At 42.3% G+C, this 17047-nt stretch overlaps 1 protein-coding gene across 6 annotated transcripts in view; it reads right to left on the bottom strand.

Annotated features, from left to right (window-relative positions):
• Window positions 1-17047, bottom strand: part of RFWD3 (ring finger and WD repeat domain 3) — a 395707-nt gene that overhangs the window by 20716 nt on the left and 357944 nt on the right. For all 6 annotated transcript variants that reach the window (XM_033942519.1, XM_033942524.1, XM_033942520.1 and 3 more), the window contains one exon: window positions 5841-6058. In XM_033942519.1, coding sequence (XP_033798410.1) covers window positions 5841-6058 — 218 coding nt within the window. The remainder of the gene's footprint in view (window positions 1-5840; window positions 6059-17047) is intronic.

Raw genomic sequence — 17047 nt, 5'->3', positions numbered from 1 at the left:
AGTGATTTCTATTCCGCCAATAGCTTGCGGTTCAAGGCTGATATTTTAAAAAGTCTGGAAAGTTGACTCCACCGTTCGATTTATCATTTTTAAGTTTGTGTAATGCTATCCGTGGTTGGCTATTTTTCCACAAGAATTTGCTCAACATTTTTTCAATAGCACGGTATACATTCTTGTGCAATAAGGGCAACATACTTAATACATAGTTAATTTTGGGTTGAATCATCATTTTAATCGTGGCCAAGCGCCCCCACCAGGAAATTTTTAATGGTGACCATTTAAGTGTTAAGTTCTTTATTATGAATAGCATGTAATCCTCGTTTAGTTTTCCTGTATCCTCCAAAGTTGGACCTATGAAAAATCCTAAATACTTCAATTTGTTTGCATTCCAAACAAAACCAAAGGAGTTAATATTTTGTTTATCTTCATTGCAGTTCAGAGGCATTAGTTCAGACTTAGTCGTGTTTAATTTATAGCCAGAGACCTGCGCATAGGACTCAATTACCTTGATGACGTGTGGGATAGTCTGGCGTTATGCACAGCAAAACATCATCTGCATACACAGCAAGTTTGATTTCACAACTATAGTATTTAAATCCTTGACTATCCGATTTTGCTCTTATAGTAACCAATAGCGGTTCCAGCGATAAATTAAAGAGCAACAGGGACAACAGGCATCCTTGACGGGTGCCTCTAGAGGGTTTGAAGAAATCAGAAAGGTGACTATTAATGGAAACTTGTTCTGGGATTTGAGTATAACACCATTATCATGTTAATAAAATGATCAGGAATACCAAATTTACATAATGTAGCATAAATAAAAGGCCATTCCACTCTATCAAATGCCTTTTCAGCATCAAGCCCTATTAGTGTAAAATTTTGAGTAGAGGATTGAGATGCTGCAATAACATTCAATAACATAAGGGAGTTATTAAAAGAGTACCTATCATTGATAAAGCCAGTTTGGTCTGTGGTAATCAAGAGTGGTATTACTTGTTGTAAACTTGTTGCCAGTATCCTGGTGTAGATTTTAGCATCCACATTAATCATGGAAAGCGATCTGTAATTGGTTACAAACTGGGGATCCTTTCCTGGTTTAGGGATAACTATAATAGTCACTTCTGTAAAAGTACCTGAAGCAGCTCCTTGTGATATCAAATATGTAAAAAATTGTTGCATATATGGGAAGTATATGTTTAAAAGATGAGTAAAATTCAGTAGTAAAACCATCAGGGCCTGGAGATTTGTTCTTGGCCATATCATCAATTGTGTCAGCTATCTCACTTTGTGTGATTGGTGAAGATAGATGCTCTTGGGCTAAAGTAGGTAAAGATGGTAAGTCAATTCCATCTAAGAAAGTGTGAGAGATTTTTTTATTAGCTAGTTCAGAGGAATAAAGTTTTTCATAGTATCTTTTAAATTCCTGAAGAATCTCAGGTGTTGTAGATATATTATCGCCATTTCCCAACACTAGTTTATCAATCGGTTTCTTTTCACTTTTCTTTTGCAAGTATGTCAGAATAATAATTTATTATTGTCAGAATAATAATTAGCCTCAGTGATGAAAATCGAGCAAGCCGCATTTTCCCATAGAATACAACTGTATTGGAAGCGAAGTTTTTGAAGGTCAAGAAGAATGTTAACTTTGTTAATATCCAGTTGGTGATCATGTTCCTTTTTTTTAATGTCGCATTCTAGAGAATGAATTTCTGCAGCTTGTGATTTCCTAAATTGGGAGTTAAGTGAAATTATTATGCCTCTAATATATGCTTTGAATGCATCCCATGTAATTATCCAGCTAGTATCTTTTGGATTATTGAACTGAAAAAACTTTTTAATAGCTGTAATAACTTGATCTTTAAATTCAGTTTCATGTAAAAGGCTAGAATTAAATCTCCATTGTATAGGAGCAGACACTTGGGTAAAATTTTCTAAAGTAAGAGTTATAGCAGCATGATCCGAGATTGAAATTTCTTCAATGGTGGCATCTTTTATGAAGTGGCGAATAGAATGGCTGATGAGAAACATCTATGCGCGAGTATGAACAATGAGGTGGTGAATAAAAAGTGAAATCTTTGTTGGTTGGGTGGAAGGTCTCTCCAAATATCAATCAGGTTCATGTGTGACATTAGATCCTTAAGTATAGATTTGGCCTTAGGTGTTCTATAAGATACTTTTGATATTCTATCAATGAGGGGGTTCATGATTATATTGTAATCACCAGCCACAAATTAGTTGCAGCTAATTGATGAGCAATTTCTTCAAAGAACTCGGTGGAGTCAGTTGTGGGAGCATAGATGTTAGTTAGAGTCATAGTGGAGTTATTTATATTTAAAGTAATTTGTACTCACCTATGTAGGGATATTTCCGTATTCACACCTGAAGGTTAGGCCTCTATGATGTCACCAAGCCTGAACCATTGTTTCAAGAATCTCTCTCTGCAAGCAACTTTCCAGCATGTATTTTGCAAGAAGTAAGAAGTACACTGCTTTACAGTTTCTGCCTGATGCATTATGGGGATGTACTCGAATGTTGCTATTCAAGGGCATTCATCTGTGCTTTAATAATGGGACAGTGTGAATCTTGAAGAAATTATTCTGTTCTTATCTGTCTAACGGCCCTGGGTCTTCCAGCATATATGATAATTTATACAGAAAGGCTATTCATCAAGTTCTGTTTCTGGATTGGTCCGAGGAAGTCATCTGATGAGATTCAAGAAAAGAAAGGTGCTAATTAATTAATAATTAGTTAGTCTGTGATAAGGTCCGGGGAAGCTCAGATCTGCTCACAGATGTTCTAATTGTAAACTTTTTCTTTCAATAATTAGACCTGTAAGTTACCTCGTGTGATTCTCTGCCTAAGAGATAGAAATTCGGACATTTAAAAACTGTTCTGAACTTAGCACAGATAAACAGAACTTATTGCTGATGATTTATAGCCTCATCAAGGATTTTCAACACGTGTAACTTTTACACGTCTTCCAGCTGACAAGAAAATTTTCTCTTCCACCTAATTGTGCCGGAGAGGCTAATTAAGGGTGAGCATACGGAAATTACTTTTATTAGCTTGGGAATTAGATAGGAATCAATTGTGAAAGGTAAAGGGTTGAAAAGTTACCTGGATGATAATATAATCATTTGCTAATCAGGGATTATTATTATAAGGAATAGTGTGTGTGTGTAACAAGAAGTTTTACTTAATTGTCTAACCATTAGATTGTGACAATCATGTACTGAGTTTCATTTGTGTAATTAGATATTTTGAACAATACTTAGATTCTGCAGCTGGCTTGTGAATTATATTTTTCTATTTTCATAATAAAGATATTTCTCATTAGCCTGGGTTTTGTGTCGTATAATTAGACCATGATATTTGGACTTGAATAAGAGGTTATGGTTTTCTCTAGACCACTTAACAGAGACGTAACGTGTTTATAATACTGCTAAGTGAACCATAAATCCTTCTACACCTACCATGATCATCATTAGTTATAGATAGTATTGTGATATCAGGTTGATTTTTAACTAAAATGATTACTCCATTTTTAATACCAACAGCAGCAGAGAAAAAAGGCTGATGAGCCCATTTGACTTTTACTTTAGCAGCCTCAAAAGCATTGAGATGAGTTTCTTGTAACAGAATTATGTCTGGATGTTTGGAATTTAAGTATGACAATATTTTTTTTCCGTTTTATGACATTATTTAGACCCTTGACATTCAGTGAAATTAATTTAAGAGTCACGTGAACAATAATACATGAGAGTCGTCATCAGTATTGTAAGTAAAAAAAAAACAAACAAAATAAATTGATGCTCATTGGAAAAATGGTTACAGATGAGAGGTACAAATAAGAAGTAGCGTATCACCTTATATGTACTGGAAGTGTAGACACCTGTGGTGCTAAACAGGTGATGCTACATTTTAGGAGAGAGAGAAAAAGGAGTGAGCAAGCCACAAAAAGCAGGCACCCTCACAGCATATTACACAGTTTTTGAAGTAATAGAGAAGTAAATATATTAAATAAAGATCCTCATAATATTGACACGTTAGAAATTTTCAAGGGATCAAAATTCACAAACTGAGTCAAATATACCTAAACTAAATCATGCTATAAAGACTCATTAACATTATATCAGTACACTTGGCCTAAATACTTTTGATTATATATATATATATATATATATATAAACATATATATGTGTATATGTGAAACATTAAAGTAATTTAGATGGTTAATTATCAAATTCATGTTGTTAATTATGTATTGTTATGTAAAGTATACATTTGGGTTCCTCTTACCAAGCCGCGCCAGGGCATTAACTCGCGGAATAGAACTAAATTGTCACGCGTACTAGACGCCAACGCCAGCATTGAGCTAAGTGCTAAGGGGATAAAGAAATACTAAGTAATTATATCTAAACAAGTTAATATTCTGTTCTTTTTTTTTTTTTTTTTTAAAGAAGGGGAAAGCAGCAACCTGACAGCAACAGTCGAAGAAAAAACTGACAGCTCGCTCCTGTCCGATACACCGCTGGACCACCAAGGATTCAAAATGTATGCAGAGGGAGGCGGAAGGGAGGTAAAAAAATTAGCAGAGTTGGCCAGGACAGGAGATGGGATGGATCCCTACAATTCCAGCCCACCAGGTCATATGGTAGGCCTGGTGGAGGTCTGCAGGACATCGAGAGAAAGGGGCAACAAAGGGTAGGGAGGGAGGTTGGGTGCAGAGCTTGGCAAGAAGGGAGGGTGGGGGGATAGGGTGGAGAGCCTAGCAGGGCGGGAGAGAGACTGAGTGTAGAACCTTGAAGGGGAGGGAGGGAGTGAGGGAAGGGGGGACAGAACACAGATCCTGTCAAGGCACATGAATATTAACCCCCCCATCTTATATTCAAATCAAACTTTTTTCCTCCTTTTTTTAGGGAAAAAGGGTACTTTGTCTTATACTTGGATTGATTTATATTTGAGTATACACAGTGTGTCAATTTTGAGAATTTACATTTGCGATCTCTATATTGCACTATACAAGAGGTGCTTTTTAATTATGATTAATCATCTAATTTAATCTACAATTTGTGAGTCGCTCTATGTCTAAATAATTTCAAGGCGACGTACAATTTGGGTGTTAAGCAAACAGGAGAAAGGAGAAGGGGACATTAAGCAGGAGGAGGAGAGGAAGGGGAGAAGAGACCTCTATGGAGAAACAAAGAGGAGATATTTGAAGTACTGTTTAGATTGGATAAGCATTGAGAGAAGCAAAGAGGAGTGAGAAGAGATGAACAGCCCTAATTTTCTTTTCTTATATAATGCAAAACTGTCTCTGTTGGACTTAGTTGAAAATAAAGAAATGACATGTATTCCTCAGGGAGCTTGCTTCTTCTGTGACTGATGTCAACTGAATCAACAGTTTTTAAACTAGGTCCAAGGATTCTACAACAGGTACTTACCCCACTAGAGTATGGCATGACTGTCTACCATCCCCTGCAGACAGAAATACTGAGAAACATGAGGCAGTGCCCTCTGTATGGTGGAGCTTACAAGCTTTTATTCTGTTTCCATCTGCTGGTATAGGGCTTGTTTGGGACAAAAGGCAAATTTAACTACACTAAATTGCTTGTTTTCAAAGATTGAACATGAACTTAGATCTTCTAAGACCAGATCTCAAGAAAGTTCCCAAACCTATATATACAATAACCTTGCCACTTAATTGTTCAGTATTATTGTAGATTAGCATCTTTAGCTTCTATTGATCAACCCATCCCAGAAAATAGGTTTGGTATTAATCTCTCTCTGAACCCCACATTGTGTCCAAAGAGGTTCATCTTGTAAGTAATAAAACTTACCATGGCAGAGTTGGAAGCTTCATCCCCAGCACAAACAAGAATATTGCCATCTTTATCAGGACTCTCAAAGATAGCATTCTTGGTGAGAAGCTTACAGGTTGGGCCAGCATTGAATGTTTGGACAGGATAACAAGAACAGGTTAGGTCACCGTCTGATTCTGCTATGTGGCTGCTGGTTAGCTCCATCATAACACAGCGTAGAGAAGAGTGTGTCTTGCCTGGGAAGAAGAGAAGTCATATGGTAAAGAGATAAACTACCATCAAAGAACTACATATCTAAATTTTGAAAACAACTAGCAGCTGGTGGACCACAGAGTACACAATATGACAGTGGTGTTTTTCTTCTTTCCCTCTTTTTAGGCCTTCTCATTCTGTTCACCCTGCTATTTTCAATTCTTATCTTTTGTACTATTCAGCCAATTCTCTCTCTCTCTGTCTCACTGAGAGTAGCAGCTTTGTCCTGTCTGCTGCTATTTGGGGTTTAGGCAGAATCTGCCCTACCACTAGGTGGCTTATGCACTTACCTAGAGTGGCAGAGTCTGGGGCAGCAATGCAGGATCTGCTCCTTCCCTTCCTCCACTGCTGCCATTTTACTTCTGCTGGGCTGCCCTGAAGATCTTAAAAGTAGAATACATGGTACAGACCTCTGAGCATAAGTGAGAACTCAAGGTCTACTGACCTTGAGCATGCACCTGTACACTCCACGCCACTTTCTAGTACTTAAGGATAGATGTAAGGGGTTGTGATAGCAGTAAAGGGAGCAGACTCTGTAAGTGAAAGTCAAGAAGTGGGAGAAATGCTGGACTATGGGCAGTGGGATTAGGCTTTTATCTGCCCTGCGGGGAGGTAGGGCATAGCTGAAGGTCTGCCTAGAATACTAGACACCCTTAGGCCAGCTGTGCTATCAGTCCCTACAAACCTTATCTATCTACCTTAAACTAAATGTTATCATAAGAAGATATATGCATCCTAAATTTGACCAAAATTTTCAAGGTAACACCTTAATCAATGAATCTTCCAACAATTTCCCAAGGCAACCTGCTAATCAGCTTGGATTGTAAGAACTGGTTTGCTTCAGATAAAATGGCAACAAGGCCCTTAAAAGATCAATCCAGTTATTTTTTTGCCCCATCAAGCCTAGAATTGCTGTTTCTAAGAAAACACTACTAGTCTCTCCTAGACACAGCCAAACAACACCTAAGCAAAGGCAAGAAAATGCTAATCATACAACTTGATCTCACAGCGGCATTCGACCTAGTAGATCACGACATCCTACTACAAACACTGGAGGCAATAGGAATTACAGGTAAAGTCTACAATTGGTTTGAAGGATTCCTCCGCTCAAGAAGATACAGAGTAAAAGCAAACAATGAACAATCAGAATCCTGGAACAACCCATGTGGAGTCCCCCAAGGTTCCCCACTATCACTAAAGCAATGTTACTTACCGTAACAGTTGTTTTCCAGGGACAGCAGGCAGCTATTCTCACTAGTGGGGTGATGTCATCCGACAGAGCCCCGATACGGACGTCTCACAAGCATGTCTTGCTTGAAGAAACTCAGAAGTTTCGAGATGCCCGCACCGCGCATGCGCCAGTGCCTTCCCGCCCGATGGTCTGGGCGTGTCTCCTCAGTTCAGATAGCTAGCAGAGAAGCCAGCCCAGGGGAGGTGGGTGGGACGTGAGAATAGCTGCCTGCTGTCCCTGGATAACAACTGTTACGGTAAGTAACATTGCTTTATCCCAGGACAAGCAGGCAGGTATTCTCACTAGTGGGTGACCTCCAAGCTAATCTCAATGGGATGGTGGGAGAGTTGGCAACTTAGGAGAATAAATTTTGTAACACTGTTTGGCCAAACTGCCCATCCCGTCTGGAGAAAGTATCCAGACAATAATGAGAGGTGAAAGTATGAACCGAGGACCAAGTGGCAGCCTTACAAATCTCCTCAATCGGTGTCGATCTGAGGAAGGCTACAGAGGCTGCCATTGCTCTGACCTTATGGGCTGTGACCTTACAGGGAAGGGGTAACCCAGCCTGGGCATAGCAGAAAGAGATACAAGCCGCCATCCAGTTGGAGATGGTGCGCTTCGATACAGGACGTCCCAACTTGTTTGGATCAAAGGAGACGAAAAGTTGAGGAGCAGTTCTGTGTGGTTTGGTGCGATCCAAGTAGAAAGCCAAAGCACGTTTACAGTCCAGAGTATGCAGAGCTGATTCTCCAGGATGAGAATGAGGCTTTGGAAAAAACACTGGAAGTACAATGGATTGGTTGAGATGAAATTCAGAGACCACTTTAGGCAGGAATTTCGGATGAGTGCGGAGGACCACCTTGTCATGATGGAAGACTGTGAAAGGTGGGTCCGCCACCAAGGCCTGAAGCTCACTGACCCTGCGAGCAGATGTGAGTGCCACTAGAAAAACCAATTTCCAAGTGAGAAACTTTAGAGGAGCCTTGTTGAGAGGCTCAAAAGGAGGTTTCATAAGCTGAGAAAGGACAACATTGAGATCCCAAACCACTGGAGGAGGTTTGAGAGGAGGATTGACATGAAAAAGTCCTTTCATAAATCTGGAAACCACAGGATGAGCAGAGAGAGGTTTCCCTTGCAGAGGCTGATGGAAAGCCGCAATAGCACTCAGGTGGACTCGTATGGATGTCGACTTGAGACCAGACTGAGACAGGTGTAGAAGATAGTCCAATACCGAGGATAGGGAGGCTCGCTGAGGCTCCTTAGAATTGGAAACACACCATGAAGAAAATCTAGTCCATTTTTGGGAGTAGCATTGACGAGTAGCAGGCTTCCTGGAAGCCTCCAAGACATCCCTCACCGCCTGGGAAAACTGGTGAGGAGTTACGTTGAGAGGAACCAAGCTGTCAGGTGGAGAGACTGCAGATTGGGATGAAGCAGAGATCCCTGATGCGGAGTAAGCAGTGAAGGAAACACTGGAAGAAGGAATGGGTCCCTGCTGCTGAGTTGAAGTAGAAGAGAGAACCAAGGCTGTCTGGGCCACCGAGGAGCGATCAGAATCATGGTGGCATGGTCGGACTTCAGCTTGACCAGAGTCTTTTGAATGAGGGGAAAGGGAGGAAACGCATACAGAAAGCGATTCCCCCAATCCAGCAGAAAGGCATCTGCCTCGAGACGATGAGGAGTGTAGATCCTGGAGCAGAATCGAGGCAGCTTGAAGTTGTGGGGAGCCGCAAAGAGTCTATCTGAGGCGCCCCCCACTGTGCAAATATCTGATGAAGGGGCTCGGAATGGAGTGTCCATTCATGAGGCTGGAGAAGATGACTCAGGTTGTCCGCCAAGACATTGTCTTTCCCCTGAATGTGGACAGCTTTGAGGAAGACATTGTGGCGAACCGCCCAATCCCAGACTCTGAGAGCTTCCTGGCAGAGGGAGGCCGAGCTGAGGAGCCTTAGGGACAGCAGCCGGCCGGCTGAGACTTTTGCTGTCCTTTCTGAGGAGGCTGCCGCTTCGCAGGTTGCCTCGCAGGTGGAGCTTGCCTCGGCTGATAACGCTGCTGATAGATCAACGGCGGTCGAGAGGGTCGAGACTGTTGAGGCTTAGGCTTCGGCCTAAGGATGGACTGGAAGGACTTTTCATGATCAGACAATTTCTTCGTGACTGTCTCGATGGATTCGTCAAAAAGATCCGCCCCAGCACACGGGACGTTTGCCAGGCGGTCCTGAAGATTTGGGTCCATGTCCGCAACCAGGCCAAACGGCGCATCGCCACAGAGCAGGCCGCTGCTCGGGCCGAGAGCTCGAAAGCATCATAGGCAGACTGCATCAACTGAAGACGAAGCTGGGACAGCGAAGCAACCACCTCCTCAAACTCAAACCGAGCCTGTGACTCGATGTAGGGCGTGAATTTCTGAAGCACAGGCAGAAAAAATTCCAAGTAGGTGGCAAAGTAGAAATTGTAATTCAGGACTCGGGACGCCATCATAGAATTCTGATAGATGCGTCGTCCAAACTTATCCATGGTCCTGCCCTCGCGGCCTGGAGGCACCGAAGCATACACCTGGCCAGGATGAGACCGCTTGAGCGAGGATTCGACCAGGAGGGACTGATGAGAAAGCTGAGGTCCCTCGAAGCCCTTATGATGCACCGTGCGGTATCGAGCATCCAATTTTCCAGGGACCGCAGGAATAGAGTATGGAGACTCAAAGCACCTCATGAAGGTCTGGTCGAGGAGCTTATGCAGAGGTAGGCGCAAGGACTCGGCCGGAAGACGAAGCAAGTGCATGGTATCGAGGTACTCCTTGGAGTATCGAGACCCAGCATCAAGGGTAATGTCCATGTCATCCGCCATCTGTCTGAGAAACGAAGAAAAAGACAGTTGGTCCGCCAACGCCGGTCTTCGAGAAGGGCTAGAAGAAGACGAGGCTTCGGGCTCCACAGAGGCCTGGGAACAGCAGGGCGAGTAAAAAACCTCGGGGTCCTCGAACTCCGGCCCCGGAGGAGGAGACCCAGCTGAAGCAGCATACCCCATCCGAGGCAATTTCTTCTGGAGTGAGACGGTCGAGTGCCGAGAGGAATGCCTCGAGAAGTGTCTGGATCGATGCACCTCTCGATGCCTGGAAGGTGATCGAGCCCGTCTATGAGAATACTGGTCCCCAGGAGCCTCCAGGGAGCAGATCGGACTCGAGGTCGTCGATTGGAGAGGCGGAAGAGTCGGAGCCTCCCCAGAAGCCGCCCAGGTCTGATAGGGGGTTCGGAAGAACTCGTCCTGCTTCCTGCTATGCCCAGGACTGGGAGGTCTCGAAGGTGGACGCCACACTGTGTCATGGGGGCGGGGTAATAGGCTCCAAGGGAGGCAATTCGCCAAGTGAAGCTTTCCTCGAGGGGATAGGCTCCAAGGGAGGCATATCACTAAGGGAGGCCTTTCTCGAGGGAATCGGTTCCAAGGGAGGCATGGCACCAACCGAGGACCGCCTCGAGATGGACACCGCCCGCCGCTCCTCCTCGCCGAGCAACGAGGTCGTGCGGTGCGGTGGAGGAGGGGGCGGCCCGCCCCTCGGGACCGGAACTGGGAGGTCACCCTGGATCGAGGCAATCAGCCGGGGTCCCATGGTGGTCATGAGTTCCACAAACTGAGCCTCCAGAAGGGACCGCAACGAAGCCGATATGGAGGGATCCGCACCAAAAGGGGGCCCTTCCGCACGGTCTCCGCGCTCTTTCGGTGCAGCGTGCTTCTGCTTGCCAGCCTTCGGCACTTTAAGCACCACCGGTGGAACTGTAGGAGTCGATACCTGTTCCGAGGAGACGGAGGAAGGCACCGGCGCAGAGGTAGAGGCCGAAACCGGCGTGAACGACGCTGGTTTCAAAAGGCCCGAAGCAGCCGGGGAAGCAGAGGTCTTCGCCGACGGAGTCGAAGCACCAGTCGATGTCGAAGCCGGAGGATCCAACGAAGCTTCCATCTTGAACATGGACTCCCACAGCTGACAGCGGCGCTTGAACGCACGCGCCGTCAGAGTGGAGCAAGGCTGGCACGATTTCGGAAAGTGATCCAGACCCAGACACTGTAGGCAGCGTCGATGCGGGTCCGTGAGCGAAATTGCGCGCTGGCACTTGCTACACTTTTTAAAACCAGTGATCGGCCGGGACATAGGCCGGAAAATCTCTGCCGCAAGGTCGAAGGCGCGGGGCCCCAGCCACGCGGCCGACCCGGTGTCGGAAGGAAAATTTTTTTTTTTTTTTTTGAAAAAAGAAATCAAAGAAAGAAATAAATGCACGGGAGAGCCAAAAGAACCCAACCCGCGGCAAAATAGAAGGCAAAAAAACAGATTCAATGGGCGCAGAATTGAAGTAAACTTCTCAGCTCCGCGGAAGAAAAAGAACTGAGGAGACACGCCCGGTCCATCGGGCGGGAAGGCACTGGCGCATGCGCGGTGCGGGCATCTCAAAACTTCTGAGTTTCTTCAAGCAAGACATGCTTGTGAGACGTCCGTATCGGGGCTCTGTCGGATGACATCACCCCACTAGTGAGAATACCTGCCTGCTTGTCCTGGGATAACACTCTTCAACCTTTACATAGCCACACTTGGCACATGCTTAGACAAACTAGGTATAACGTCATACAGCTACGCAGAAGATATCACCATCCTCCTGCCTTTCGACCAAACCACCCCCAACATAACAAACAAACTACAAATTGCACTAGAAACCGTGTCAAAATGGATGAAAGACCACAAATTAAAACTGAACCAATACAAAACCAAATTCTTATTTCTAGAAAGAAACAAAACCCCAACCATAACAAACCTAGAAATAAACTCTATCACATATCCGTTACAACCCAACATAAAACTGCTGGGAATAATGACAGACAAAGGCTGCACTATGCAACTTCAAATCAGCAAAATGGTTCAGAAGGCATTCGCAAACATGTGAAACTTAAGACAAGTCCGAAAATACTTCAACAACAAACAATTCAAACTCATAGTACAAACTCTAATCCTAGGACTCCTGGACTACTGTAATATACTTTACCTGTCATACCCCGCCAACATGCTAAAACAATTACAAACAGTCCAAAATACAGCCCTAAGACTAATATACTCGCTGAAAAAATACGAGCACATTACCTCAGCTTTCCAAGACTCACACTGGCTCCCAGTACAAGTACGCATACAACACAAGTTCTACTGCATCCTATTCAAAGTCCTAAATGGAAATGGACCAGGCTATCTGAACAACCGCCTAATCAGGAAAAACACATCCAGACCAAGGTGAACTCAAGCACACTTTACCCACCCCCAATCAAAGGCATGCAAAGCAAAAAAATATGACGGTCTACTAGCCACCAGAGCAGTAAAAATAGACCACTACCTCTCAAATCTGCTGACCATGACGCACAACTATAAAACATTCAGGAAAGAACTGAAAACCATACTATTCAAGAAATTTGTCAAATGATCTAACCAAATCGTATCAACCATTCCCAGAACCCGACGCATACTATAGCTATCAACCTTGTAATCTCCCTGGGAATGCCCAGGCTAATTTCTTGTTGCAAACCACCTAGAACTGAAAGGTATTGGCGGGATAGAAGACATCAATATAATGTAATAGATAATAAACTGTATATCTTTCATAATAATAAAAATAGGTTTAATATTTAGAAAATCTGATATTCCACTTATGTTTAAAATAACCTTAAAGATTATAACAAAATTGTACACATGAATTTCAAAAATTCAACATAACCGCAAGGTAATGGCAGAATAGAAATCACTAATGTAATGTAATGTAGTAACAAACTTTTATTGCTAAACATTTAAATCAGCCAAATTTTTGTTTGCTCATCTGTCCAACCCTAGACTCAGGGACTGATTTGGTACTTCTCACTGGTTCAAGACTCATATGTCTTTTGTATTAGAAGGGAAGATTAGGTTCCTACCTTGATAATCTTCTTTCTAGTAAAAAGGCATAAGAGTCTTGAAGGCCCACACTGTCAGATTTTAAATAGCTTGCTTATGATCTCAGACATGTACAGGAGTGCTCCATATCTTTGGATTCTTTATTCGCGGTTTCAGTTATCCGTAGCTTACACCTAGTGCTTCCCTCTGCATTCTACCCTACCGTGCACACAGCTCCCCCCCAAGCGTATCTCCTTAAATATTCACTGGCAGCATTTCCTGCCTGCTGATTGCGCTGGTCTTCTAAGGTTGCATCTGGGTTGCAAGACCAGGAAGTTAAATCACAATAGGATTATGAAAAATTGCAAGAGGACCTTGTGAGACTAGGCAACAAAATGGCAGATGACGTTTAATGTGAGCAAGTGCAAAGTGATGCATGTGATAAAGAGGAATCCAAACTATAGCTACGTGATACAGGGTTCCACGTTAGGAGTCACCACCTAAGAAAAGGATCTAGGTGTCATTTGTTGAGGATACATTGAAACCCTCAACTTAATGTGCGACGGCAGCAGCAGCTAAGAAAGCAAATAGAATGTTGGGAATTATCAGGAAAGGAATGGAAAACAAAGATGAAAATGTTATAATGATCCTGTATCGATCTATGGTATAGCCACACCTTGAATACTGTGTGAAAAAATATACCAGAATTAGAAATGGTACAGAGAAGGGCAACAAAAATTATATAAAGGATGGGATAACTTTCCTATGAAGAAAGGCTAAAGCAACTTCAGCTTGGAGAACAAATGGCTCAAGTGTGACATGATAGAGGTCTAAAAAATACTGAGTAGAGTGGAAAGAGTAGATGTGAATTGCTTGTTTACTCTTTCCAAAAATACTAGGACTAGGGAAGCATGCGATGAAGCTAATAAGTAGTAGATTTAAAACAAACCAGAGAAAACATTTCTTCACATAATGTGTAATTAAACTTTAGAGTTCATTGCTGAAGAATGTGGTGAAATCAGTTAGCTTAGCAGGGTTTAAAAAAAGGTTTGGATAATTTCCTAAAAGAGAAATTTATATGTCATTATTGAGACAGCTTGGGGAAATCCACTGCTTATTCTTAGGATAAGCAGCTTAAAATGTTTTACTACTTGGGACCTGGGTTGGACACTGTTGGAAAACAGGATACTGGGCTTGATGGACCTTCGGTTCTGTCCAAGTATGACAATTCTTATGTTCAAGTCTTTGCTGGAAAGCACTGGAAAAATACTGTCAGTGCCACATGATGTCACTTATTTAATTGAAACAATTTTTTATTAAGAGACAGTAAACAAACAACAAAGAATACACAGCATCCACAAGAAGAGCCATGTACTGAGCAAAATCCCCCACAACAATACCTCCAGCACCCAGAGAATACTCCCCCCCCCCCACAGGAAGGAAAACCTACAACAGAAATCTAAAGAACAAATGGCATGAGAGGTTGGTACTCTTAACCCCCCAGTGCAAAAACCAGAATAAGCTCTCCAACCGTGGAAAACCCCCTCCCAAGTCAACCCTTGACCCCAGACATCATAAACTATCCGGTATCCCTACAAAATGATGTCACTCATTTAAATGACTAAGTGAATTTCTAATCTTTAGAGAAACCTACAAAGATATCCAAATGTCAGAAAAGTAAAAAGGGCCATCACATTAAAAAACCCAAGGCATAAGTATGCAATAAGACTATCCAAACTGTAAATTTATTTTACTTTGAAGGTTACTGCAGGAGGATTTAATTCATATTCAGCAAAAATCAATAGACTCTACAAGAATCTTCTAGACAATTTTTGGAAAATGGAAGAGACAAGGAATGGGACATGAAATACTGTCTTTCTGTGGTTGCAATCAGAACAGTTTACATATTACATACAGGTAATTATTTTGTACCTGGGGCATTTGAGGGTTAAATGACTTGCCCAGAGTCACAAGGAGCTGCAATGGGAATCAAACCCAGTTCCCCAGGTTTTCAGGCCACTTCACTAGACACAAGGCTGAAACTAGGGAAGCTAATGTTCAACTTTTTTCACCAACTTTCTTCTGAACAATGGGCAAGTAATTTCACCCTCCAATCCCCCAAGAATAAACTTAGATAGGGACCATAACCAGAGGGCCTACAATCAACTGGATCTAACTTGCATGAACTCCAATTTGAAAGAAGAGAAATCAAATCCAAAATCCACATCTACTCTCAGGTTCCTCCTAGAATTCTCTCTGATTTTCTACCACTAGATTCTGCCCTCACTTGCTCTCCTCTTCTCTCAGTCACCACCTCTCTATAATTCTCCCTCTCAAATTCTACCCCACTACCTGTGGTTCTCTATCATCTCCATGCCTCATCAAATATCTGGCTTTCTTCTTCTTTCCTTTATCTCCTCTGGTTTTCCTTCATACCCCCTTGTTATCTGTACTTCAGGCTTTCTCTCACCCAACATCAAAAGTTTTGCTGAAATCAAAGTATATAGATATCGCTGATTAAATTTTCTAGTCATTCAAAGAAACTGCTCAGATTAGACAAATCGCCTTTCTAATAAAACCAAGCTATCTTGAATATGGCAGCCCATCATTTGACCTGCATAGTTCATCGGTTTTATCTGTGCTGATCAAGCAGTTGAGAAAATAGGAGATGGTAACACAGGTTAGCAGGAGCTTGAGAGGGTGGAAGACAGTTGTCTAAAGTGGCAAACACGAAGAATGCCATCAGAATTTCTAATACACACAGGGTAAATAATTGATAGGGTTGATTTCCTGTGATTCTGTGGTAAGCAGCAGCCTATGCAGCAGTTGCAAAGCACCTGGGAAACAGAGGAACCAATTCATAATAATGCTGCATTTTTGCAGATGTCACCAGATCCAGGCCTATCTTCAGCCCCCTGTCCTAGCTTAATAAAAAGAGATTAGGTTCTAAACTTGCTAATATATTTTCTAGTAGATAGGTGTGTCATTGTGGACAGAGGGGGTATTTGCCACATGCTTGCAAGCCATGAAGAAGGAATCCACTCCAACTTTTTAATACCTCCTCCTTCTAGTTCAAGTTCAATTTATTTAAAATACCGCAAATATAAAACCAGTAGGCAAATCTCACCAGAGAGCTCTGCTGCCCTCTTCAGTTTGTACCAAAGCAGGCTATAGCTCTATATAGAAACACATGTGAAGGAGGGGTACAGGAACTCCCCGAACTACAACTCTGATCTGCTCTGAAAATATAAAAATCAAAAAACGGATCTTTATAAAAAATTACTACCAAACTTGAAAGTGACCATAGTAAATAGGGCTAAAGGAAATTACTCAATTATTTTTTCATTATTTGTAATAGTCACAAATCTACTTTCTACCACTTATTTTATCTTTTATCATCAAATTCACCATTCATTATCTATATCAAGTAAACGTTGAAGGGGCATATATTCTTTGTAAGTTTTTCTATTCTTGCTTATGTAAAAGGAACTGCTGAAACAGTTAACATTTTTCCAAGGAAAAAAACCACAAGGCCTTTTCTTTTTGTGTTCTGAGCTCTGTGTCTCCATTGTGTTCTGTAGTTCTTGTTTTGATAAGAAACATTGCTAGACCTTAGACAGGACAGTATTATATGCCATAATTGAAACTTCCCACTATTTTCCCCTCCCCTTATGTTTGCTTCCTTTTTCTAGTTGCTTTTATGTATCCTGTTACCATATATGGTCTTTCCTACAGTCATATGCTAAAAAAAACTGACCCATGTGAAAAGCTATAAAAGGTGGATGCAGTACTCTGAATAAAGAAAAGAGCAAGAGAGACATATTTTTGCCTATTTGCATGTGC

This window comes from Geotrypetes seraphini, chromosome 4, assembly GCF_902459505.1.
Source record: "Geotrypetes seraphini chromosome 4, aGeoSer1.1, whole genome shotgun sequence".
Lineage (NCBI taxonomy): Eukaryota > Metazoa > Chordata > Amphibia > Gymnophiona > Dermophiidae > Geotrypetes > Geotrypetes seraphini.
This window is presented reverse-complemented; position numbering and strand designations above follow the sequence as displayed.